The sequence below is a fragment of the Eriocheir sinensis genome, chromosome 1, assembly GCF_024679095.1.
Source record: "Eriocheir sinensis breed Jianghai 21 chromosome 1, ASM2467909v1, whole genome shotgun sequence".
In the NCBI taxonomy this organism is placed as follows: Eukaryota; Metazoa; Arthropoda; class Malacostraca; order Decapoda; family Varunidae; genus Eriocheir; species Eriocheir sinensis.
Window position 1 is genome coordinate 17274089 of NC_066509.1, and position 27672 is coordinate 17301760.

At 39.9% G+C, this 27672-nt stretch overlaps 1 protein-coding gene across 3 annotated transcripts in view; it reads left to right on the forward strand.

Moving 5' to 3' along the window:
* The window catches only part of LOC126995676 (WD repeat-containing protein 61-like), a 57307-nt gene extending 30843 nt beyond the window's left edge, over nucleotides 1–26464 (forward strand). For all 3 annotated transcript variants that reach the window (XM_050855459.1, XM_050855468.1, XM_050855450.1), the window contains exons 6-7: nucleotides 20298–20469; nucleotides 20787–26464. In XM_050855459.1, the coding sequence (XP_050711416.1) occupies nucleotides 20298–20469; nucleotides 20787–20876 (262 nt within the window). In that variant the 3' untranslated portion in view covers nucleotides 20877–26464. The remainder of the gene's footprint in view (nucleotides 1–20297; nucleotides 20470–20786) is intronic.
* Nucleotides 26465–27672: the final 1208 nt, after the last annotated feature.

A 27672-nucleotide genomic window follows, 5' to 3' on the forward strand; every position in this document is an offset into this window, starting at 1 on the left:
ATGTTGGTGACTGAGTTTCTGACTAGAATTTTGATGAGTTTCCCGTGAAATGTAGCCGACTTTGATTCTCGCGAGAAACTAGTGGTTGGGTGACCTTGTTCACACGGGCTGAGGTGAGATTCACAGAGATATGGGTGCTTATATAAATAATATATATAAAATATAATATATAAATTTTATAAATAATAAAATAAATATAAGGTCGCTACTTCGCGGATTTTCGCCTATCGCGGGGGGTTCTGGAACCTAACCCCCGCGATAAACGAGGGATTACTGTATATATATATATATATATATATATATATATATATATATATATATATATATATATATATATATATATATATATATATATATATATATTATATCTATATATATATATATATATATATATATATATATATATATATATATATATATATATATAGATATATATATATATATATATATATATATATATATATATATATATATATATATATATATTCATTCACCTCTTGATTAACACTAGGGTTATGTTCCTGGAGATGTCGTATTATTTAAAATCACGTTATTTAACCCCTTAACCCCGGGCATATTTCAGCAGTCTTGTTCTGCAGCCTGGAATATTTGGGCAAAAGTTGCCCTTGGGAAAATATTCTCCAAAAAAAAACCTACTTAACCTAGATCAATAAACCAAATGGCATATGAAAGTACAGTCCTTGGACTTCAAGATGGCGGTCTTGTTTGACCTGTACGCAGATAGTGAAGAAGACTGGGGGGGCAGGGGGAGCAAACAAGGGTAGTTTGTCCCCAATGTATTGGCACTTTCCAGCACGCCAGAACGTACCACACCCTCACAAAGCTGTTTATATAATACTGGGCTCATATATACACAGTATCACTTTGTTTACACAAGGAATTTTGGTTGTTTGCACAAACAAGTGGGGCATGTATGCGGGAAACACGCGTTTTTTTTCTGTGAAATGGTACTAGTGTGGAACACTTTGTTTGCAGAGTTGGCTGGCCTGAAAAAAAAAAGCTGCTGACAGGCTGTTTACATCTAATTTTAGCGGATTATTGTACATTTTTTATGAAAAAAACATCATTCCATTGCTTGCGACTGTAGGTGTATTGTAGCAATATATGAGATACATTGGCAAACAAACATCATTGTTTACATCATAAACAGCGAATTGTTTACGTGATACATATGAAATGAAGAGGTAAAAATGATGTATGTGAGTTATACCGTTGTTTGGCTATCCTTACCCATTGAAGAAATGCACAAATGGTGATTGTTTACACACACGATAATTGTTTACACCCCCCAAAACATCAAATTTTGAAATTTTTTTTTTTTTTTGTGATATATGTGTGTGTGGTATCATTATCAACCAAGAAAATCTCCCTAAAACGATTTCCAAGTGTTGTTTGCTTCTTGTTTGCATGAAATTTTTGTGAAAAAGTTGTAATTTTTGGTGTCAAATTGAGCATACATGACCTATGGCCCTTTTACTGAACATATAAATACAAAAAATGCATTGTTTGCACTGGAATGTCATTGTTTACACCTAAAACAGAGAAATTATTGTAATTTTTGCGACAAAACTGAAAAATTACGTACATTTCCTTCCCCGTCTGTTTATTTGCCAATGTTTACGTTTTGCGTTGCATCAGGACACCTCTCCTCCTGAAATTGACCTCTCTTTTTGCCCACTCCGTTGACTTTTATTCAGGAGCAGTAAGTAGCGGGCTTTTTATTTTATATTTTTCTTTACGCCCTTGAACCATCTCCTTTGTGTGTTTTTATACTTACCACACCAAGCTGTTTACATATTGCCTGAGCGCGAGGACGAACTAGAGTGCAACATGGTGCACAGCCCAGGAAACTGCGTATGCCTGAGCGAATAAGTGCCGGGGCAGCGGTACAAACCCGTGCATGTGTGGTGCCGCGCGCAATACGGGGATGACAGGGAGTGAGGAGCAGGGGGGCCTTGGGGTGGCGGGAAGCAGGCAGGAGTGCGCAGGATGATGGATGATGGAATTTTCCACTCCCAGAATTTTCAAGAAGCCACAAATATTGGCACATTTTTAAAAAAATTGGTGGGACGACATATGTCGTTACCCGGGGTGAGGGACTTTTTAGGTAATGACATATGATGTCACTTGGGGTTAAGGGGTTTAACATAGTCTCCCCATAAGGAACAATAGTAATAGGGAGGGGGGGGTTACATTCCTCGACATTGGGAAAGTCTGCCTATTTTGGGGATTTTGTTACTCTAACCTTAAAAAAACACATTACAGTAAACCCTCGATATAATGGACTAATTGGGGGGAACTTTAGGCGGGCCAACCTAAGGCACACAGCCCGCGAGGGATCAAGCCCCTCAGAACCACAAGGGGGGGAACTTAGTCCGTTAATGCTGAAAGTCTGTTATAAGCGGCGGAAATTAAAAAATATGTATAATAATACCCAGTTATTACCCACGAACCTAATAAACGTAAGTATATATATATTTATATATATATATATATATATATATATATATATATATATATATATATATATATATATATATATATATTTTTTTTTTTTTTTTATTGTGAATGTTGTCTGCACGTTCTCTGTATTGCCTAACAGCACACTTGGCGATGGACCACGAGGCACTGAGGCTGCCAGGTTTGGCAGTGGTGCTCTACAGGGGGAAGGGGTGGGGCATATTGTTACGGGTATGGGTAAAATATTACAAGTGCGTTTATCTCGCACTGGCAGACAAAACTTTTTTTTTTGGTGTTTTTCGGTGTGTTATGAAATAATCTAGTTACTGTTTCTGTCACAAATCATTAAATGATTGAGTTTTCAATGCCTGATGTACACCCGCCACTGCCCACCGCCGCAGATGCAAAATAGCTCTCAGAGAGAGGTTCAACTTCCTTACTGTTTCTATAGTTCACTCCCTGCTCACAAAGATCAAGTGGACAAACTAGAACAAAACCAGGCAAATTAATGTTTTTACCTGCTGTGTATTTCTCCAGTGCACATGCATAGTGGACAGCAGACTGACTTATTTCTGTGAGGAGTATCTCTCGCACACTGGCCGGTGTAAAGAGCCACCCCTGCCGCCACCCTGTCCCATCTTGTGCTTCGTATTTCTGCCGCCCCACCCCACATGGCAAATAAATTTAAACTAACGAAACTTAACTTAAACCTAACCTAACCTACATAACGTGCAACCCCTTTAAACTGTGTCAGTACGAACACTCACAAACACTTGCCTATTTTCCATTACATTTACATCCCCTGGATTGATGCATAAAACTTTCTTGTGGTGTAGATACGTTCTTTCTTTGAATGGAAACCACAAGAGGAAAATATTTCATCAGGTAAACTGAAAAGACTACAGTAACCGAAGGATGGGGCAGCAGATAAAGGGAGGAGGGCGAGATGGCTAGCAGACGCTGTTGTAGTTACCGGGCGCTGTTTGGTCAAAAACTTTTCTCGGTCAGTCCCCGTGGATTTCTAACCCTCTGACCTTGTCTGTTATATCCGAAATCCGTTATAAGTGGGTCCGTTATATTGAGGGTTCACTGTATTAATACACATTCTCATTTTATTTACATTTGTATTTCACTTTCAACACTCGACACTTGCGCTGGCCACCATCCCTCCTCACCCCGCGCTCCCTTCACCCACCACTTTCCGCCTAATTTGCCTCCTTTCTCTTCCTCTGACTGGTCGTCGTCGTCGTGATTAGTTGTCTGCCGAATCATCATCCCACTCTCCCTCCTCACCCTGCTCTACTTCCTCACTCGTGTCTCCTTCCTCACTCATGTCTCCTTCCTCTTCCTCCGACTCCTGGACCTCTACTGTCTTCTTTCAGAAGAATTGATTGAGTTTCTTGACTTTGAAGACTGGAAGATGGCGAACGTAACACCAATTTTCAAAAAAGGAGACAAAAGCGTTGCATTAAACTACAGGCCCATAAGTTTGACATCAGTGGCAGGAAAAATACTCGAAAAGATTATTAGAGACAAACTTGTTAAGTTTCTAGAAGACAATAATGTAATCTCCGACACCCAGCATGGCTTCAGAAACAAGCGCTCCTGCCTAACGAATTTATTAGACTTCTTCCAAGGTATATATAAGAATTGGGATGACCACATCCCCAGGGATGTTATATACCTGGACTTTCAGAAAGCCTTCGACAAGGTACCGACTCCTTAAGAAATTGCACTCGGCGGGCATTGGAGCCAATCTGATCGCGTGGATAAGAGATTGGCTCACCGACAGAAAACAACGAGTACTACTCAACGGACAGCCTTCCGATTGGCTTCCAGTCACTAGTGGAGTGCCTCAAGGGTCAGTGCTGGGACCCATTCTCTTCATCATATATATCAACGACCTCGAATCAGGACTGAAATCCACAATATCGAAATTTGCTGATGACACTAAGGTGGGGGGAAAGGCCCTCACAAAGACCGACTTCGAAATCATTCAGAAAGACCTCAATCACATTATCGAATGGTCGGAAAAATGGCAAATGTCCTTTAATGTTGACAAATGCAAAGTCATGCACATTGGGTCCAGAAATAGTAACCACACATACATCATGAATGGGAGACCTCTGCAAGCGATGCAGGAGGAAAAGGATCTTGGAGTCACTATCAGCAGTGACCTGAAACACGCGAATCACTGTAAAAAAGCATACAACAAAGCCAACACTATGCTCGGGTTCATAGCGAGGACCATTGAGTGTAAAACGCCAGACGTGATGCTATCCTTGTATAATTCCATGGTAAGACCGCACCTCGAGTATGCAGTACAGTTCTGGTCTCCTAATTACAGAAAGGACATTGATTTACTGGAAAGGATTCAACGACGCGCCACGAAAATGATACCAACCTTAAGGGCTCAACCGTACGAGGAACGACTCAAGCGACTCAATCTCTTTACATTGGAGAAAAGACGCCTACGAGGAGATATGATTCAAGTCTTCAAGTATCTAAAAAAATTCAATAACGTCGATTACTCCAATTTCTTTGAATTGCAAACCAACCTAAGAACTAGAAATAACGGTTTACCCATTCAGTCTAGTCGATGTAACACAGACATCGGAAGGAGTTTCTTTTCAAACCGAGTCATCCGTCACTGGAACAATCTTCCTTCAGAAGTAGTAAATGCGAATACTATCAACTCCTTCAAATATAGAATCGACCGTCACTTCGCTGCGTCGGGAGTAAACTGAATATTGAGTTGCTTTCATCTGCTCCTCAATATCGAGGCGCTTTCATCTGCTCCTCAATGTCGAGGTGCTTTCATCTGCTCCCCAGGCCCCAGGCTGTCGAGCAGATTAAATCACCAAAGCGGGCAACCTCGTAATGAGCCAATAGGCTTTCTGTTGCCTGCGTTTCCATGTTTCCATGTTTCTTGGCAGCACTTTCCTGTGAGGAGGTGGAAGGATGCTTGGGTGCCATAGTAAAGGTGAAAATGCAGTGTATTCCAGAGAAACGTTCCACTCACAGTGCGGGCTAGCTTCAGACTGAGGAGAAACAGAGCGTCTCAGTGCGGTTCCTGCCAGAAGTAGCGTGGGTGCGCATGACGTCATCAAGCATGATGTCATCAATTAAACGCGCGTTAAATAAAAAATATCGCATTAGTTAATCGTATCTCCTCAAATATAAACTCGTGTTAAATAAAAAAAAATGTGTTGTTTAAACTCGTATATATATATATATATATATATATATATATATATATATATATATATATATATATATATATATATATATATATATATATATATATATATATATATATATATATATATATATATATATATATATATATATATATATATATATATATATATATATATATATATATATATATATATATATATATATATATATATATATATATATATATATATATATATATATATATATATATATATATATATATATATATATATATATATATATATATATATATATATATATATATATATATATATATATATATATATATATATATATATATATATATATATATATATATATATATATATATCAGAGCTGGGCACTTCCGATCATCAGTCCGATCTTCTGATCTGATCGGAACAGCAATTGGCGATCGGAATGCAGAGATTGGGTCATCTTTGTAAAACTTAATCGGACTGTGGAGATCGGAACTTCACAAACTAACTTCCGATCACCGATCACATAAAAAAATGTAGTCAACGTTGTCATGGCAACAACTGACTGCGGACATTTTGAAAACCTCACGACTCACTTCTTTCAATTATTTTTATACACGTTGCTAAATAGTTACTTCAATAAGCGTCTTTATTTATAATATTAAGTGATAAATACTGATTGTTAATTTATTTAATCTTTGTAAGGTAATGTGAACGAAACACGCAGGCGCAAAGTCGCTTTATTTGCTTGGCGGGACTTGTAACACGACGTCATGACGGTGTGGTGTGAGCTGTATCAAGGTAAAGAGAAGGGGAGGTAGGTTCACACCGGCCACTCCGCGCAGGGTGTGACGTCACGTGAAAGAAAGTTGTGGTAAAGTAAATACCGCGTGCTTGACTGGCGTATATGGTCGGCTGCCGTCCGCCATATTGGTACGGCAAATATTAGCGCGGACGTCTAAAGAAACGTGTGTAATTTACTAAGGGCTGTATTACAAGTCAAACCCGGGAAGTTCCGGGTCCCCACAGAGTTCGGTCTTGGGAGGACATCTTGGGTTCCGAATGTTGGTATTACAAGTCACTCATATTATGGGCCAGCCGGGTATGGGTACGAACCGATGCGATGAACAGATTAATAACATTATCAAAATCAGCAAAATCCATTTTTTTCACAGCCAAAACATGTAATTAGTATTATTTACTAAAACTGTAAATGACATTTACACTGACAATGCTGTTTTTGTATTTACAAATGAAGGGAAAAAAATTTCAGGAGTTCTGAGGTTGGCATTTCTGGGAGCAGCTAGATTTACGCAATCATACAAGCTCACAGTCTACCGGTTGTTTAAGTTTCTGGATGATTTAAAGCATGCAGTGCCTTGTGAAAAATGTTATTATTTTATTAGAAAAGGATAATGACATAAGGCATACATCATACAAATGCTCAATTCAAGATAGGAATGTGACAATACACATAATATGTGTTTTTCTGAGTTTTTCTTGTTTACGTTTTCTCTCATGCAGTTCAAATGAGGTGCTGGTTTCTGTAATAGAATAAGAGCCCCACTGCACTAATGTGTTCGATTGGTCTCTTGAAGTCTCGGCTAATAAGCCCTTGATAAACCATTTTAACGTGGCAGTAGGTTTGAAAGCATTGTGAACTATAATAATACCGTACAAAGCGCTCATACGCCATTCGTCTTCCTGCTTCTTCTTGTGAGTGTCACGTAATCGCCTTGAACTCACGAGGGTAACTTAAAGTTTTTACCGTAGCTTCTCTTCGATCAAATAAATATGTAATGGGCTTTCTTGACAGTTTAATAGTCATTTCAGGAAAAAAACCCAGCACTAGTGTGTGTCACTGTTAGGAAATGGATGAAAAAGTTAACTGTTTTCATTTATCGGGAAGCAGCCTTCGGACTGGGGGGGGGGGGGGGGTTTGGCACCCTAAGAATCTTTCCCGAGTGTTCCAATAATGATGTCTGACCCCCACCGAAACATGCGACTTGTAATACCAACACCCGCTGATCACTGAGCCTGAAACTTCTTGGGTTTGACTTGTAATACGGGCCTTAAAGTTAAAGAGAATGTCAGGTAGCCTTCTATACTCAGTGATGGAGAACTAAAGTCTGCGACCAACATCTAATTTTATACCAGTGTTTATTCCTTTTACGGCATGTGGCGACTACACGCAAAGCCAACAGAATCTGCTCGAGAATAAGATTTGTCTTAGTATTTTTTATATTACATATTTCCATCCATTTCTAAGTTCTTGATTTCTTGACAGCCGATGAAACCGTATACTGTTTCCTTTCACAAAAACTGATTGACAGCCGCGCACAATACAAAAAGTTGCCATATTGAAAGAAAACAGACTTTAGCTAAGTTTCCAATTGAGTGAGTGAGGAGCTCAGGTCAAGAGGCTGGTGCACGTGAGAATGACCTCTCTTCCATGCCTGAACCCCTCTGTCCTTCTTTCACCTGACGTCATGCGCAGAAGAGACAAATTTAGATACCTCTCCTCCCTGGTGAACCTACTTTCAATACTCTTTACCTTGGGCTGTAGTGGAAGGCTTTCCGCTCACTCCAGTAACCGAGTCGCCTGCCTCAGTTGCCAGTTATGCATTTTCTGCTGCGGTGTTACCACCCTCTAATGGTGGTAGTGTCAGTTTCTTTTCAGGAAACTAACATGACCTAAGCTAAAAGGGGGGCTTTGCCCCTTTTGACCCTCCCACCTTCCTAACAGGGGAGGGGCTTTTCCTCCCCTTGACCCCCACCCCCACCCATCGGGCTACCCCCGCAACAAGAGGAGGAGGAGAAAGGAGGTCTCGCGAGACAGCGCAACATGGCGCCCAGACCACAACACCAAAATAACGCCCCATACCCCTCCCATCCAAGAACTTATCTAACCTCTTCTTGAATGTATCTAACGTGTTGGCGCTCACCACATGACTGCTAAGTCTATTCCACTCATCCACAACTCTGTTAGTAAACCAATTCTTGCCTATGTCTTTGTTGAACCTGAATTTATCCAACTTAAACCCATTGCTACGTGTGAACCCGGCTCACTTATAATCAAAACCTTATTGCTTATGTTCTTCTTGTAGCTCCCTTATTTATCGACCAATTTATTTTATTCAAAAAGCTATTTAATCAGGAAGGATAGGTGATTAATGATCACTATCATTTGTTTTTATACAATAGTAAAAAAATATTCCCTAAATATCGATGATAAAATATAAAAAAATTGATAAATATTTGTCAAAAATCTAAATCAACTTCAAAGAATAGTTAGAATAGTGAATATAATTCCTTTTTCATACTTTCATAAACTGAATAAAAAAGGTAGACTTAAATAAATGCCTAAAATAAGAACTTAAGATAACTTTTTTCTTCACCATGTCCTATATACCAAAAGAAAGAGGAAACAAAGATATTTATGAGCAAATAATTAAGTTATTACTTATTTAAAAATTATTACTTTCAGAACGTCTGAAATAAGTGTTTCTTGTAATTATTATTTAAAAAATAATAATTATCATGTTTTAATGATTGGATGATCGGAATGAAATGATCGCAACAGCAATACTTAAAAAATTATCAGTTGGTCGGAATCGGATCATGTGCTCAAAGCGATCGGATGATCGGGAATCGGAACAGCAAAAAAGTGATCGGTGCCCACCACTGATATATATATATATATATATATATATATATATATATATATATATATATATATATATATATATATATATATATATATATATATATACAGTAGAGCCCCACTTAGCACGAGATCAATTAGCGCGAGCCGCAATTAGCATGAGCCACCATCTACCGAGAAAAAAAATAATTAGCGCGAAAGCCTCAGTTAGCGCGAGCAGCCACCACGACTGAATTTTGAAAATTGCGCCAAGCTGCCATGATGCGCGGCACAAGCTGCGAGAGCCCTTACTTTAGCAGATGATGCCATGTTGATACAGGGCAAGTGCTTTGTTTACGTTGTAATACTGAAAAGAAAAGTGTGTATAAGTGAAAAAGAAGAAAAGAGGAACGAAAGAAGGAGGACCTAAGAAGCGATACAAAGCGTCACAGGTCAAAAAAAGAAGAAGAAGAAGAAGAAGAAGAAGAAGAAGAAGAAGAAGAAGGATGTTGATACAGGCAACTGACCTTGGCTGTGTGTGACGCACACCCGGAAAATTTGGATTTGCCGGTTGTCCAAGCTGCCGCCAGCGCGGTGGGAAGAAAAGGGCTCATTGTGACACCAGGTTACGGTGAACCGACAACTCGCTCCCAGATGGGCGCACGGGCGTTGCCAGTAGCCACAACGGTTAGAAGAAAACGGCCAGTGTGATACTGCCTTAAGGCAGCGAGGCCGCTGACGGGTGAGCGCTGATGATGACGTCATCGGACTCCCAGCGAATCACAAGCGTGTTTTCAGAGCTCAGCCAATCGTAGTTTTTTTTATTTTTTATGATGTGAGTGATTATTTTGAGTAATCATTGAACCCAAAAGTCAGACCCATGTGTGCACCAAATAATTTTTTTCATATTAGTTACTTTATTCAATTAGCGTGAATTCAGTTAGCGCAACCGCGTTCATCCACCTAATTCTCACGCTAAATGGGGCTCTGCTGTATATATATATATATATATATATATATATATATATATATATATATATATATATATATATATATATATATATATATATACAGTAAAACCCGATTATCCGAAATGGAAGGGGAAGCCTCTTTCGGATAAGCGATTTGGATAATCCGGATTTATGGCCATTTTGATCGCCGCCAGTTTGATCGTCGGCATTGTGTTCTGCTGTATGGTAAGGCGACTTTCTTCCTTTTCCGGTTTCTTTCGGCATGGTGATGTAGAAAGAAGTGAGGTCGCACAGGTAGAGCGATGCGACTGCCCAATGTGAAGTGTGTGATGCATCGCCGACTGACGATGTAAACAATGAAACCAAACAAACACACGCTACGCTAAACAAAGTAGTACGCTTAAAACATGTGATGTAAATGTTTTATTGTATGTTTGTCTGTGTGTTTCCTTGTCTGGAAGGGGAATGTGGCATGGAGTGGAGAGGGGAGTCGTGTTTGTGTCGTTGTCTTGAGAGTACGGTGTGAGAGTAGTCGTGCAGTAGTTTGTTCGTTACGCACCACGTCCTTGCTAAAGGTGCGGACGTGGTGTTGTTGAGAGTTTGTTTAATGTTTTTGTCTAATACATTGATCTATTACAAGCTATTTTCACGTATTAGAAAGCATATTCATTTTAACTGTTCTTATCAATTTTAAATGTGTTAATATAGTACATATGTAGTTACTTTTATTTATTTTTGATGTTTTATAACGTTTTAGTATAGAAAAAAAATTTTAATTGCATTATCCAGATCAATTTCGGATAATCCGGTTTTTCGGATAATCCGCTTTCGGATAATCGGGGTTTTACTGTATATATATATATATATATATATATATATATATATATATATATATATATATATATATATATATATATATATATATATACAGGTAACTTCGATTTTGAGTTTGTTTTCTGCGTTTTGAAATAACGGGGTCCAAAAGCCAAATAAATGTTTAATTTACATTTTTTCACTTATACGCGATATTTTTGAGTGGCCACCATATGTCTCACGCAACTGGACTCACGGCGCCACGGCCACACAGCTGAGCTCAGTTCTTCCAGCGCCACTTGAACAACAATACAGTACCCACGTTGCCACGCTACTCAACGATAGGGGTGGGCAGGTAACCACCAGTACCGGTACTAACGGTACCATCCGACAGTTACCGTACCAATACTAGCTAGTCGTCATCCATGATGTCCTCATCCTCATTTCTTTCTCAGACGAGTGAGGCTGAGACTGAGTGCCTGAGTGGATATCTCGGTGATATGGATATTCTCTCTCTCTCTCTCTCTCCACTGAATGAAGTGAATAGTATTCTCTGGCATATAACGCACACCTTTTCACATATTAAAATGCCTGAAAGTTTAGCCCTGCGCGTTATATGCCGAATGTACAACTTTTTAATGATTTTTTTTCCTCTTTGGAGTGTTTTTAAGGGTCTGTTTTTCGTCTTATCCAATAACAACTACAAACTCATCTTTATTATTGTTAATGATCCTTCATAGTCCATGGCTGTCTTATAATATGTTACCATAGAATACAGGGCGATCAAATAACTACTATACAAAAATTAAATCAGTGGAGGATCGCCCATGCCTTGCTGTTATCCCGTTTTTCCGTCGGGCGCCATTTGTATGATCTTGATCTTGATGGCTTACGATTGTATGACTAAGGAGCAGTACAAGCTACATAAAAAAATCATATTGGAAAAAAATATCCTTGTGTTCATTATTAATTATTAATATTAGTGAGAATAATGGGGTAAATATGATATCAGAAACTGTACATCATGAGTCTTGTACAAGGAGTTATTTCACGCAATACCAGCCCAGCTGCCATTTGCATTGTTTACAAACTACACAACCACACACACACACAGCAAACAGCTGCATGCTGCGTGTCACCAGAACCGCGTGAATTGTGTCTTGCCTAATTGTCTGTCATAACCTATGAGTGATGGTAAGAATAATATGCTAATTTTGATCTCAGAAACTGTACATAATCAGTATGTACGAGGAGATATTTCTCGCAACACCAGCCCGGCCGCCATTTGCATTGTTTGAAAACCACACACCCATACAACAAACAGCTGCATGCCGCGTGTCACCAGAACCGTGTGAATTGTGTCTTCCCTAGTTGTCTGTCATAACCTACGAGTGATGGTGGGAATAATATGCTTATTATGATATCAGAAGCTGTGCATCATCAGTATGTTTACGGGGATGTATTTCTCACAGCACCAGCCCGGCCGCCATTTTCATTGCTTTAATCAAGGACACTTGTCAATTCAAACAGTAAAGATTACACCAAAAATATATAAATTTCGGGAAACTCTACATTGTCAATGTTCTTTAACCCGTACATATTTCTGACCATTTTAAGAACTTTTTTTTTTTCAAAATTGTTGTCTTAAAGTTTGGGGTGCGCGTTATATGCCGCAAAATATGGTATTTATTTGTCGACAGAAACCTACCTCTTGTTTGATTTACACGACCTCTTCAAGGACTCAATGCTCGTGTAAGTCGAGTTACCTGTATATATATATATATATATATATATATATATATATATATATATATATATATATATATATATATATATATATATATATATATATATATATATATATACAGTAAACCCTCGATATAACGGATCCGCTTATAATGGATTTTGGATATAACGGACAAGGTCAGACAGTCAGAAATCCACGAGGATCGACAGAGAATAGTTTTTGAACCACTCGCTCCCGGTAACTATAATAGCATCTGCTGGCCACCTCACCCTCCTCCCTTTATCTGCTGCAATGTTTTCACATACATCGGCAACTTTTCTTCTATTTCTTTGTGTTCACTTATCCTTTTGGGAGACAGGACCTACCCTACTGCCATATCCCCAGGCCCTGTCTCCACAAAAATCGGTAAATGTGTCGAATTTCCTGGTCAATAGGTGGAGTGGATCGGCAGCAGTGTTTACGTTCCGACAGCTGAGCTCGGTGTATTTACCTATTTGTAGTCTACTGGGCCCGAGCTAAGCTCCAATAGTGTTGTCTCCATATCTACATTCACCCAGTCATTCCTTCATTTGTTGGGCACTGCTCACCTCCACCACTTTTTCCCACAAGCTTTTCCATGTGTTAACACTTCTATGTGGAAAACTATACTTTTTTAAGTCACTCAAACTGGTTCCTTTATTAAGTTTCTTTCCCTGTCCTTTCAGCCCCTGCATTCTTGCAGTTGAGAAGAGATCATCCCTATCCACCTCATCAAACTTATTTACCAACTTAAGGGGCTATCACACTGGGCAAATTTTCTGTGGACCTTCAGTCAAACCACGATTTCCGCTGGCGTGGTCCTCATTTCCGTGGTTTTCTGACGTGTCCATGGTCTTCCGTAGCTACGGTAGATTTCACCAAAGGACGACTATTCATCATCATCATCATCAGCAATAACAAGAAAAGAGAAGAGGATGCTACACCCTACTGTCCCTATACATTCACTCAGCTATGAGTGTTGTTGCCTGGACCAGGGCCTCCAAGGTCACTTAATTGAGAAAATACAGGACATGCCTTCCTCGTCCTCTAGATGTAGCTCTTGCAACAGCTGCATCACTTTACTGCCTTCCTCTCTTCTTATAAGCCATTGCCGCCTCCACATTCTTTTCTATTTCCGTTGCTTGTATGAATTGAGTGTCACTTTGAGTGAAAACAGGGGTGCAAACAGGGACGTCAGGCATCAGCCATATTTGTTGTGAGAATGTGTCGGTTAAGACACCGTTGCCAGATTGCCGTACTCGGAGCATAGTGTTTACCAGTTTCTGACACCTAACTATTGCCAAGAAGCATCAGGAATTAACTATTTTAACGATAATTATCTCCTTATTGGGGTCCATGAGACAGTTTTTGGGTCGGAAGTCGGTAAATATTAGAGGCTGAGTAAGACAATCTGGTAAATATTAGAAGCTGAGTAAGACAATCTGGTAACGTTGGCAAGACCACGGAGCGCGGGGCAAGAAAGATTGGAAGACCACGGTAGTGTGTCCACGTAGGCAAAAATTGATGATTTATGACTGAAGATCCACGGAAAATTTGCCCAGTGTAGTAACCCCTTTATACAGCGTGATCTGATCTCCTCTCTCCCTTCTTTGTTCCAGTGTCGTCAAGTCCATCTCCTTTAATCTGTCTTCATACATCATATACGAGAGTTCTGGGACCATTTTAGTTGCAGTTCTCTGTATCCTTTCCAGCTTTCTGATATCCTTCTTTTTGTGAGGCGACCACACAACTGCAGCATATTCAAGCTTTGGTCTTATTATTTTCTTCATAATTTCTTTGTCCATAAAATGGAATGATACCCTTATATTTTGCATCATCCTGTAGGTTTCTCCAAATAGCTTGTTTATGTGCTTTTCTGGGGATAGTGTGTGTGTGTGTGTGTGTGTGTGTGTGTGTGTGTGTGTGTGTGTGTGTATTTACCTATTTGTATTATATAGGGCCTGAGCTCAAGCTTGGACAGTCCTGTCTCCCAATCCATATTTGTCCAACTTTCCTTCATTTCATGGACATTGCCTCCTTCAACAATTTCTTTGTTTAGTCCATTCCATGTGTCCACACTCCTGTGAGGAAAACTGTACTTTGTCTTTCAAACATGTTCCTTTTCTCAGTTTCTTGCAGTGTCCACTTAGTTGTCCCCCCTTTCTGTCTTGATCAAATCATTTCTATCCAACACGTCCGTTCCACTTGTATTCATTCCTGTACAATACTATCAGGTCTCCTCTTTCTCTTTTTTTTTTTTCAAGTGCTGTTAAGCCCAGTTCCTCCAATCTGGTCTTGAATAACAGGTTTGATAGTTCTGGTACCATCTTAGTTGCAATGCTTTGGATCCTTTCCAGTTTCCTTATATAGTAGAACATCGTTTATCCGGCACAAACGGGGAGAAGCTCGTGCCGGATAATTTATTTTGCCATTATTTTGAAACCTACTCCTACTGAATTGCCCCCCCTCCCCCCCACCTTTTTTTTATATTTTTTACATCCATGCCTATAGCGCTGGTAGGCATTCTTGGTTGGGCCTGGTGGTCGGCCCAAGCCTGTCATGGTGCAGGCAAGTGTTTACAGTGGCGCCATCTATTCCTGGCTGGTAGTGGTGGATTCAAACCCACATCATCTCGGATGCAGTGAAACGCAGGACCGGCATGCTAACCACTCAGCCACTGCCTCCCCGATAGAATAGAACTCCTATAGAATTGCTAATATTGTAACTACATCCTATCCTACTGAATAACAGGCCCAATGGTCCAGGGGCTGCATACGCAAAACACGCCTTGCCGACAGGCACCAGCTGACAAAAGGCGCCGTTTGAAATGGTGCACCAATGGTGCCTTTCGTTTTGGCAGGATCCCAATAAGCACACATTTTCAAAGGCACCATTGGCACGCCGCATCGCTGTAAGGCGGGATTTCCCTCACAGGCGCCTTTTCATGAGTCAACCAATCACAGCGCCCAAGGTAACTGTGGTTTCAGAAATGTGAGCCAATCACGCAGCACTGTCCGCAACTGACAGCCATGGCACCAAGGGGTGGAGAGAACATTCTAGAAGCCCCGCACGGCATGGAGGGAGAAAACATGCGGATACAAGTGAGGGTGAGAAGTATGTCCATTGAGAAGCAATAAAAACAATACGTAGCCTAACACTCGGCAGTAGCCACATTTCCGTGAGCCCATATCAATGATAACACCATGGTTTGTTCTATCTATTTAAGTAATGTAACTCCATTTACTAGCCTATTACAGTGGTACCTCGTGATTCGAACACCTTTCAATTCGAACAATTCCCAAGTCGAACACATTTATCAAACAAATTTTGTCCTCCGATTCGAATGTGCGTTGCAATTCGAACACAAACAAATGGCTGCAGACAAAGCCACCAGTGTAGCCAAGTTGGTGAATGTGATACCGCAGACTCCAACCTCAAAAACTGCCAACCCGCGACGGCCATTTTTTCCCGCACACTCCCTTGAAAAATAGCCCAATTGCACAGGAAAAACGTGGACCTGGCAACGCTGGAAGCCACTCTTGTCAGTCACGTCCCTCATCCTCCCCTCTCTGCCTCCCCATCACACCTATCTCACTATCTCAGTTTCCTTTCTTTTTTCTTTCCTACCTCCTCCCTGCAGTGTGTGTGTTTGATTATGTGTGTGTGTATGTGTGTGTGTGAGAGAGAGAGAGAGAGAGAGAGAGAGAGAGAGAGAGAGAGAGAGAGAGAGAGAGAGATCAACAAGTTACAGCTTAACTCGCTGGCACTGTGACCAAAGTGCTTATCTCCCCCTCCTTGTATCTCCATCCCACCCATCTGTGTGTATGTGTGTGTGTGTGTGTGTGTGTGTGTGAGAGAGAGAGAGAGAGAGAGAGAGAGATAGGCTGCTCTCTCTCTCTCTCTCTCTCTCTCTCTCACACACACACACACACACACACACACACACACACACACACACAAGGCCCATCTTCAGGAGGACGGCCTTTCAACATTTTACTCCAGGAAATCTGTGCATAGCGCCGGTGAATCAGTGGGATATTTTCCATGATCTTACGTCTGTGTTCTTCCCTTCCCTCTCCTCCATTTCCCCCCACAAAATGCATTTACATGTGTTGGCAATATTTAGTTGACAATATATATCTGGTTGACAATATTTGAGTGATCTAGCCACAGGGCACAACTTAACCCATAAAAATGTTAAAAAATATGAGGATTTTGGGGCCTGGAACGGATTATTTTTTTCTACATTAATTTCAGTGGGATAAATTGCTTCCTAATTCGAACATTCTCAATTCGAACAGCCCAAATGAAACAATTAAGTTTGAATCACGAGGTACCACTGTATTGTGTTACTTGGGGTTCACCTCACAGTGAGTGGATAAAACAGCATTATACAGTACTCTCTCGAGTTTCGCGCTCTCCGAGTTTCGCAATTCTCGAGTTTAGCGCTTAGTCCCAAATTCTTACCATCACGACTTTCGCGCATTACTGCCACGACATTCGCGTTGCTTTGACATGTTCGGGTCACATCTACCTACCGTTGGCGTTATGCGTGCTACCTTAAAAGGCAGTGTCCAACCATTGGGGCTATGGGCGACCGCGGTTGCACATATGCCCAACCAGGAGCGAATTGTTGCTTGTGAGTACAAGCGTGGGTACCTGGGTACTGAACGGCTGCATGTAAACAAACAGACGACGGCAGTGACTGAGGAGTGAGGAACAGTGGAAGATGGCCCATCAATAGACTCATAAAATGGACTGGCAGAGCTGCTTTGCTTACTTCTTGATTAACAAGATAAGAGAACACCCCGTGCTGTGGAACCACAGTCCAAAAATCTTTTTCTCAAGTCTCTGAAAATTGTAGATCTCCCAGTGTTGTTTTCCTCTTCTTCTTCTTTTGACCTGTAATGCATGGCAGCGACGGTGAGAAGTAATAGTGAAAAATTGCAAAAGGGCATAGAAAAGCAAAATCAGGGAAAGAAAAGAACAGAAAAACACCTAAGTTCAGGGTGAAGTGTATAAGTGCGCACTGTTAAAGTAAATAAGGGCCGCTTTCACAGTCACTTTGTTTGTTTTGATCATTACCAATGGCGGCGATCGCCGCTTAGTATTTCACGTGAAACTGGCCGATGGGGTAGTGGCGGCTGCAGACGAAGTGAGAGATGTTGAGAGTAAGTGGTAAGTGCGGGGCTAGGCTAACCCCACAGCCGCCACTACCCCATCGGGCCAGTTTCACGTGGAAATACTAAGCGGTGTTCGCCGCCATTGGTAATGATCAAAACAAACAAAATGACTGTGAAAGCAGCTTTAAGTGCATGTTGTGAAGTATAAAAGTGTAGAGAAGGAGGACCTAAGAAGCAATACAAAGCATTACAGGTCAAAAGAAGAAGAAGAAGGTCCACTACACTGGCCGGTGTTGCGAGAAATATCTCCCCGACGAAATTAGTCATTCTGCTGTCCACACATGCGAGCCCTCCTCTTTCAAGAGGAGGGTATCAGGACACCTCTCCTCCCGAGTTTGACCATGCTTTTGGCCACCTCTTCTGATTCTATTATGGGAGCAGCGATTAGTGGGCTTTTTTTTTTTTTTTTATTTATTTATTTTTTTTTTTTTTTTTGTGCCCTTGAGCTGCCTCCTTTGTTGTAAAAATAAAATAAAAATAAAAGTATTAATTTGCCTGGTTTTGTTCTAGTCTGTCCGCTTTTGATCTTTGTGAGCAGTGAGGGAAATATGGAAACAATAAACAAGTTGAACCTCTCTACGAGCTATTTTGCGGCGGCGGCAGCGGTTTACGTTCAATAGGCATTAAAAAGTCAATCATGATATTAGTGATTTCATGATTTTTAACAGAGAGAGTTAGCAGATTATTTCATAACACACAGAAAACTACCAGAAAAATATAGGTTTGTCCAACTGTCCCACGGGTGACCAAGCGACCGCCCTTACTTTAGCAGACAACACCACGTGGATCACAAACGTGTATTCAGAACTGCCAGCCAATTGTAAGGCAGCCACCTTCAACTGCGGCTTAAAAACAATCTGTTCTTACTTCCCCTTTTCTGCCTATTATCAAGGTACGTATTTTGAGATAACAAGGGAGTAAAGTCGAAAAAATTGTGATAACAAGGGAGTAAAGTCGGAAAAGTCATTATTTTCAACGGGTCGGAACCAATAAACGCATTTACATGGATCTCAATACCTCGAGTTTCGCGATCCTCGAGTTTAGCGCCATAGCTTCGGAATGAAGCAAGCACGAAACTTGAGAGGGTACTGTATATTTGTTCATTAATCACAACTCAAAATCCCTAGAAATTATTCATAACTATTTGATTAAGTAATATTTTACAACGGTGCTGCCAACAAGTAAGTTACTCTTGAAATGACGTATTTCACTCAAAACCAAGTTCTGAGGTTGTATTAATTGTGAGCTAGGAGACAGGCATTGTTCTCCACTGACTTGCCACAAGATGCCTTTGCCTCCTCTACGGCAGCTCCGACCCTACCTTTATGCAAAGGCGCTTACAAGCCCTGTTTTCGAAGTTGGTGCCGTCCTTTCGAGCTTTTGTTTATGCACCTTTTGGGAAATGGACTGCCGGAAAGGTGCCCTTGAAAGTTTTGAGCATGCGGCCCCAGTAATAATGGTGAAAGGCAGCAAGTCACGATACAGCACCAGCGGCACAACACGCGTGATCTTGTTTACAAACAAGAAAAGACTGTCGCCTTACGCTGATGATAAATGTAACCTTTATAATTATAAGCGCTACCTTACAGTGCCCATATTTCCTGATTAGATCATCATATAACATTTATAAAATACTATTACTACATATTCAGTTACCGAAGTGTTCAACTTTAATTGAAACTTAAGATTAAGTTAAACTATGGAGAGGTGATGGCCGAGTGGTTAGCGAGCGGGTGTGGTGAGCCTGAGGACCTAGCATGGACTAAGTTCCAGCCCTCACCAAAACATGCTGGTTTTTCAAGTCATCGCCGAGTGGCGGAAGATCACCCACATGCTCTCCGGATCTTCAATTAACCCTAACTTCAGTGATTTCAGTCAAGAGAGGCACAGGCCAAGCAAGTCATACATCACAGCAGCCACTATAAAATTAGCATGTGCTACTAACGGGTTGGGGCCGTCCATAAGGCTCCTCAAGAAAGCCTACAGGCACTACAGGCAGCACGTAATAAAGAAAAAAAAGGTAAATTCGGGTCCCAGATATTTGCCGTTGTTTTGAGGGTGCCGTTGTTTTGAATGCCGAATAAACGAGGTTCTACTGTATCCTTTTTCCTGTATGGTGACCAAACAGCTGCTGCATACTCTAACCTTGGTCTAATCTATGTGGTTATTATTTTCTTCATCAAGTCCCCATCCAGATAGTGAAATGCCACTCTAATATGTGTTTGTGCATGTGTGTGTACACAGGAAAAGCAGCAACCTGGCGTGTACCCTATCTGGCCATGGCTCCTGGGTGCTTAGTGTGGATTTTGCACCGGATCAGCAGCACTTTGTCTCCTCGTCTTCAGACCATACAGTTAAAGTCTGGGACTATGCCCAGCGCAATTGCGTCCACACCTTCAAGGACCATCATGACCAGGTGTGTTCAGTATGTTTTAGGTCAGGGCGAAAGAGGTCAATACAGATGAGAGGAAATTAAGAAATACTATTTAAGAAGTGGAGAAAGACTGCTTAATCACTGTGCTTCTGATGTTTTGTTTATGTTTTCTGGTCACTGACAGCTATTCTCCTGAAACATTCTTTATAACATTCAACAGCATTTTCCAACCATATTCCTAATTCTATCATTATCAAAAGACACTTCATGAACATGTAACAAGAATCACACCATTCTTAAATGTTGAATCCTTATGCAAGCATTTTAGAGTTCTTGTTATATCATTTCATCTCCCTTAGGTGTGGTGTGCCAGATATAGCCAGGATAGCAGCAAGATAGTCAGTGTCTCGGAGGACCGGAGCGTCATAGTGTTCAACTCCCCAGTTTGAGGCTGCAGTGATGGATGCCGTTCATGGAGAAAACTTACAAAAGCTCCAATGCTTCTGAGGCTATTGTGATGACTCTCAAGTATATAAAACACATCATTATTGTGTAAATGTTTGTATGACTGTGTGTGGCTGCTTACATCATGTTGCTGATTGACTTACGTATGTGTGGTGATCTATTTATTTTCTTAGGGCTGTGTATACCAGCTGATGGAGTGGATGCATATGAATCATTGTTATCATAAAGATTTTTAATGACTGGCTAGAAATATGTCATGACACTTATTTAAACCATTTAAAGGCTTGCATGTCTGTATGCGTTGCTGGTTAGTGGCACACTAGAGGTATATACCAAGACTTGCAACTGCTCTGTCATGTATGAATTTATCTGTCTGTTCTTATTTTCATAATTTTTTTTTTATGATGCACAGGCTCAAGGTATTGGAACAAATTGTACATATGTATTACATTATCATGCAAGGGAGACCTGCCATATTACTAAAGTCTGATATTACAAATAAGAGCTGTGTTGTTTTATTTTGTATTTATATTAATCTTTTTCCCTATCTTGATTTATGAAAACTGGACATCATATTGAAGCCTGTAAAGTATAGGTGGGCATGTGTAATTTGTTTTCTTGTTGTGCCATCAGCACAACCCCAACTATACTTTGAATGTTGTGCTACAACCACCTGGAAAAAGTTGCACTGTAAATGCAACTTCAAACATAACTTAGAAAATATTACAGTTCAACCCCTAGTAACCAGCAACTGCGAGGATTCAGAGATACCAGATTGGTGGAATTCCGGATACTTGAGGTATATTCCGAGTGTTCTCCATGAAATTTCATTGAACCAAACATGTTAACACAGGTACTTTACACTCAGAAATGCATCTACTGACCATAAGTATGTAAGATGGTGTTTGATCTATTAGCCATGCAACACTGTGCAACACCATCAGCAATCCAGTAGTGGGTGTGCGACTGCCCTTGCAATATCAACAGCAATAGAGCCATCAAGTTTCGCCAAAATGGCGGTGCCAGCTGAACACTTGAAAAAAGACTAAAACCAAGTGCCAGCTGGTGGGGAGATACTTTGTAGACAATGGAAACTTTGCAGCCAATGAGCATCTCCAGTGTTACTTCTGTTGCAATTGGACACAGGGCAGCCTTGCATACAATTGACTCATGATCCATACACCTCCTGCAGGTGAATCCAGTGTAACATTGGATTATCTGAGTATAACAAAGATGGCATCCCACGAAAAACAAGCAGCTCCTTCACTATTCTCTCAGCTGCTTTTACAGTTGACCCTTTACTGGAAAAGTCAATAATAGCTGAAGGGAACACTCATAGAAAGTAAGAAGGTGCAGCAATGGCCACACCCATTAACTATGAAGAACCCTTTGTTTATGTAGTCCAGCTGACTGTACATCCCCCCACCCCCTTCCCCGAGTATAGGCTGAACATGGCTTGGTCTTGGTTTAGGTGCCCGGCCAATGCCACCATCTTGGCAAAACTTGCCAGCGCTGCCGCTGCCACCAGCACAAAGGCAATCTCACTTTCACTAATGGACCACTGTCAACGCTGCACAATGCTGCGTGGCTAATGGCTCAAATGTATGTAGGGTAGGGCTACTCTGGAGGTGGTGGGAGTGCGGCATGGGTATTTCAGATTTTACGTCAGTCAGATATTTTATTTTTTTTCTTGGAATTTTTAAAATTTTTGACTGGACAATTTTTTTCTGGATACTTTGGGGTGTCCATTTAGTCAAGGTTTTACTGTATTACCTATCAATTTACTTATATATAAGTAGAACAAAATATGGTAGACGCAATCTGTTATTGTCAATATAACACTGGGTTTCACATTTAACCCTTTCAGTGCTAAATTGTTGCAGCGATGCCGCACGATACAGTGCTAAAACGTCACTGCGACAATTGATCACAATACATGTTCCAACACTATTCCACACTCCATTGTAACTTTATTCTGATTGGTACACATTATATAGTTGACTGTCTTTGCCCCCCTCCCCCACCTTCACAACCACACCTCCATATGTGAAACAGCTGTATAGTATTTTCCTTTTTCTTTCCAATGATATGCTTGGATATTTCCTACAATGCATAGTTACAGAGACGTGGAGGTGAAAAGAAAGCCCCACCCCCTCCCTGCCCGACCGCTCACAGGGGGATTGGAGAGCGTGACACATTTTAGACTGACAGGGTTAACTGAATACTGCAAAATAAGTGCATGAGGCTTACATCTAAAAAAGTTAGGGAATTAATGCAGTGGGGAAAAGGGTAATTGGTTCTGAGCTCAACTGAAAATTTGCCAAAGTATATTTTTGCCCTCCTCCCTCCAATACTGTCAATACTAGAAATTTTAAGAATAAACATACATAGTGTACTGTAACAAAAGAAAATTGACATATTCCTCACCTAGCAGACTGGAATGAGGTGTTGGTCATCAGAGGCTAGTGATTTATTTATTTATTTATTTTTTCACAGCAAACAGCTCAAGGGCAAAAACAAGCTAAAACAAAAAAGCCCACTAAGAGAGGTCAATTTCAGATGGAGAGGTGTCTTGATACTTTCCTCTTGAAAGAGGTCAAGTCATAGGTAGGAAGAATTACATATGAAGAAAGGCTGTTCCAGAGTTTACCAGTGAAAGGGATGAAAGGGTGAAGATGCTATAGTCCTAAAAATTTTAAGTTGCAGCTGTTACATAGCACCTCTGTTTCACCCTTCTGCCACTTTTCCAATTGACCACCTGTATCACGCATTCCTATACAATTTTCTTTCTCTTCCTCTCACTTATACAAAAAGGCTACATGTTTTGTTTGTGAATGATTCAAATTTTGTTAGTGAGTGCAAAGAACTTTGTACAACACCTGGCGTTGTTGCCCCTACGGCGTTATCAGTTCAGCTGACCTTTCCCAACCCCACATTCAGTAAAACCTCATTTATCTGGCATCCAAAAACATCACGAATCTGATCTATCTTGATCTTGATTTCACAGGTGACAGGATCTGCCGTTGTATTGTTTATGCCAGGGCTGCCAAAACAGAGTTGGCAACTATGCGGCATAACAAACGGATTACCTGCCATAGACCAGAGTGTTGTGCATCCGTATCGAGACCTGCCTTTTACTGTTAATACCGGACCATTGGGCCTGTTATTCAGTGGCATCATGCCTAAGGTTACCAAGAAGAGGAAGCACAAGGTGCTTACCTTGAAGCAGAAGTTGGAGATCTGCCAGAGACATGAGATACATGAATCCCGCCATAGTCTGATGGATGATGGAGGAATTCATCGGAATTTGTCAATTCTAAAGGAATAAGTCTCAAAACAATGGCAAAACGGATTATCCGGCACGAGCTTCCCGCTGTTCGTGCCAGATAAACAAGGTTCTACTGTACCTGGGATGGACTGACTGCCATTTTTGTCAGAAATAACATTTTGTTGTGCGTCTGACACTTGCCATACACTGTATGCCATATGCCATAATATTGATAAAATATGGGGACTGTACTGTATTTTATACCCATAAAATGACAGGACTCTCAAGGGTAGGCGGTGGCTTAGGGGATAGCATGATGGTGCCACGTCCAGGATGACGTGGATTCGCGGCTGTCACCGCCGAGTGGCCTAAGACTACCCACATGATGTTCAGAAGACCACCTATCAACTGGGTCATTCCACAAAAACGTCAACCTTTAGTGTGAATCTCAGAATTGATCTAAAATATATGCATTACATACCAAATTAAAGTTTGAACCTTGAATTTTACGAATCTGGATATAATTTTTGTAAGAACTGTGTATTAAGAGTGAGGCATTTGATAATGTCATTGCATGTCACCGAATATTAATTCATGCTGAATTTTGTGATATACATATCACTGTTTTAGCTTAGTAAGCATGTGTTTGGAAAGCTGTCCTTGATTTTTATATAAATTACAACCATTTAATTTTAATTATCACTATATTGTTCACATTAAACTATATGGTCAGACTGTGGCACGGTCTTGAAGTGAAAGTACTTTGAGTGTAACGTGTGACGTTTTTTCCCCATTTTTCCCATACATAACTTATGCACTGGAGAAAAATAACATAACTTTATATTATAAATAGGATTCCTAATACCTTGCTAATGATACCCTAAAATATCTTGTAAGAGACCCCAGTAGGCCACAGGCTCCGTCACACACGTTACATGCGTAGCATGAGAAACGTTACCGAAGCATGCGGTAGCGTTTCTCACGCATGCCATCTCTTAGTGAAATGTCAGAGTCACTCATTACACAGCCAGAGTCTACCACTGAAGTTGAACCAGCTCCCAAGCCAGTACCAGGTAGCTATGTACTGGTTCATTATACAACCAAGAAGATATCTAAACATTATGTTGCAGTCATTGAGTCAGAGTCTGAAGAGGGGATGTTCAATGTAAATTACCTTAGAAAGAAGGGCACCGACAGTTGGTCATACTCACTTTAATTTCCCTGACATTCAAGACAAAGATGAGATATCAGAGGATATGATTGTACAGTCCTTACCAACTCCTGAAGTGTTGAGGATGATACACACATTCAAAGGGGTAACTTTCCCCTCTTCAATAAACTAGTTGTTCAGATATATACTGATTTCACCCTGAAAACGATTATGTAACTTAATCAAGAACATGAATATTTGGTCTATTCTTTTATTTGTTTAAATGAGTTAAGGGTACGTCGCCTGACCTTACAGGTGTGGTGACATTAGATTTCTTTTTTTTCTCATTGTGTTGTACATACTTACCCCTTACCACAAGCTGTTATTTGCCAAGTTCTACTTTCGGTATATACAGTACGTAGTGAGGACACTGGAAATAGTGTTAATAATTTAAAACATGTAATTTATCATTTCTCCATATTGGTCTGACCATGCTCTTTTTTCTACATTTCAAATGAAAGATTAGACATCTAAAATCAATAATTCCAGAGTAGATTTAATATAATTTACATCTACAATTTATTGCAAATTTTTACATGTGAAGTACATATTTATATGCCTTAAAATTATTGAGGAAAATGAAAAAAATATTATAAATGAATGTTCCTTTTATTTGTTTTTGGAAAAAAAAGACCTCAAAATATACTTTAAAGTGCAAAAAGAATCATTAAAATCCGTTAATTCTAAGCAGAGTTATGTTGCAGCAAAGTATGAAAAAGTAAGTTTTAAGTAAATGGACACTTAAAGTTTGCCAGCATTAAAAGGCCGTCCATTTAAAGTTAAAACTCCCCAGCTGCATATTCTTTTGAGTCTCCCTTCACTCTCTTATGTTGTTTTTGCCCTCCCACACACTCCTGTTTTCTATCTTCTCTTTTGAGGGCAATTTTTCCTATGTATGTAGTTGGTATTTCAAGCAGTGGCTGAACATTTCCAACTTTGTAACCTGCATTATAGTCATAAAGTCTTCAGAGCAGCACGGGCCTTCTCTGCACTTTTACGTAGTGCCTTCTTGCCTTTCTTGACTACACCCATGATGTAGAAAAGCAAGTTAATGATGAAGTATGAGGAGACCAGAATAAAAGTATAACCCGCTCTCTGTTTGTGTGTCACTGGGGCCTGAAACAAAGGGAAGGGAGGCTATAGCTTCATCGAAAAGATGCCAAAAAACTCCAGCAACATTATTTTATTCACTGAATTGAAAAAATATTTATATATTTACCCATATTACATTATAAACAAGTGTTATGCATGCATATGGGGTTGCCAGATGTTGCCAATATTTTATCTAATTTATTAAAAAAAAAAAAAAAGATTTATCTTGTATTCACACCACAGAACGTTTTTTTTTATTATATTTGGGATACTTACAATTACAGAAAAATTCACATTTTAGATCAAAATTATATATATATATATATATATATATATATATATATATATATATATATATATATATATATATATATATATATATATATATATATATATATATATATATATATATATATATATATATATATATATATATATATATATATATATATATATATATATATATATATATATATATATATATATATATATAGTAACAGTGAATTGTATACTATTTTGTTTACATAAAAACGTGTCTCACTTTGTATGACACATTTCCGTTAGCAGCACAATAATTATTAGGAATAACCAAATTTGCTGGCTATAGTAGGTTGCTTATCTATTTATCTATTACTGATATGAAGCACTCCTTAATTGAACCAGTAAAACACAGAGTTAATGGAATTACGCAGGCAAAGTCGGAGAGGAGGTAGCATCGCAGTAACGTTCCTCACGCAGCTTTTGAAAATATATATAAACTCTGAATTAAAACATATAAACAAACTGATTGTGGCATGAGGTAGACTGAAGTATTGATAATATATCATGCAATAGCCATTCATATATCTTGCACACTTTTAATAATATAACTCAGAGTAGTTCAATAACTTGTCTCCAAATGTAACGTTCCTCACGATGGAATGACCCAACTCGGACTCTAGATTCTAGGATCAAAGATGAGCTCCGGGTGGCAGCATGAGCCAGTGCAAGATGGTGCCACTATAAACACTTGCCTATGCCACAAAGGGCTGGGGCCAACCGTCAGGCCCCATCGAGAAAACCTACCGGTGTGGCGGTAAGTCTTGTCCCCCTGATTCGGTTTGTCCCATCCTGATCTGTGCATGCACGGGCTTTGCTATTTTGTCCATTTCATTCACTGCACTGTCTTTCAGTAGTTTTTTACGAAGCTTACCTTTGATCTTATGCTAGT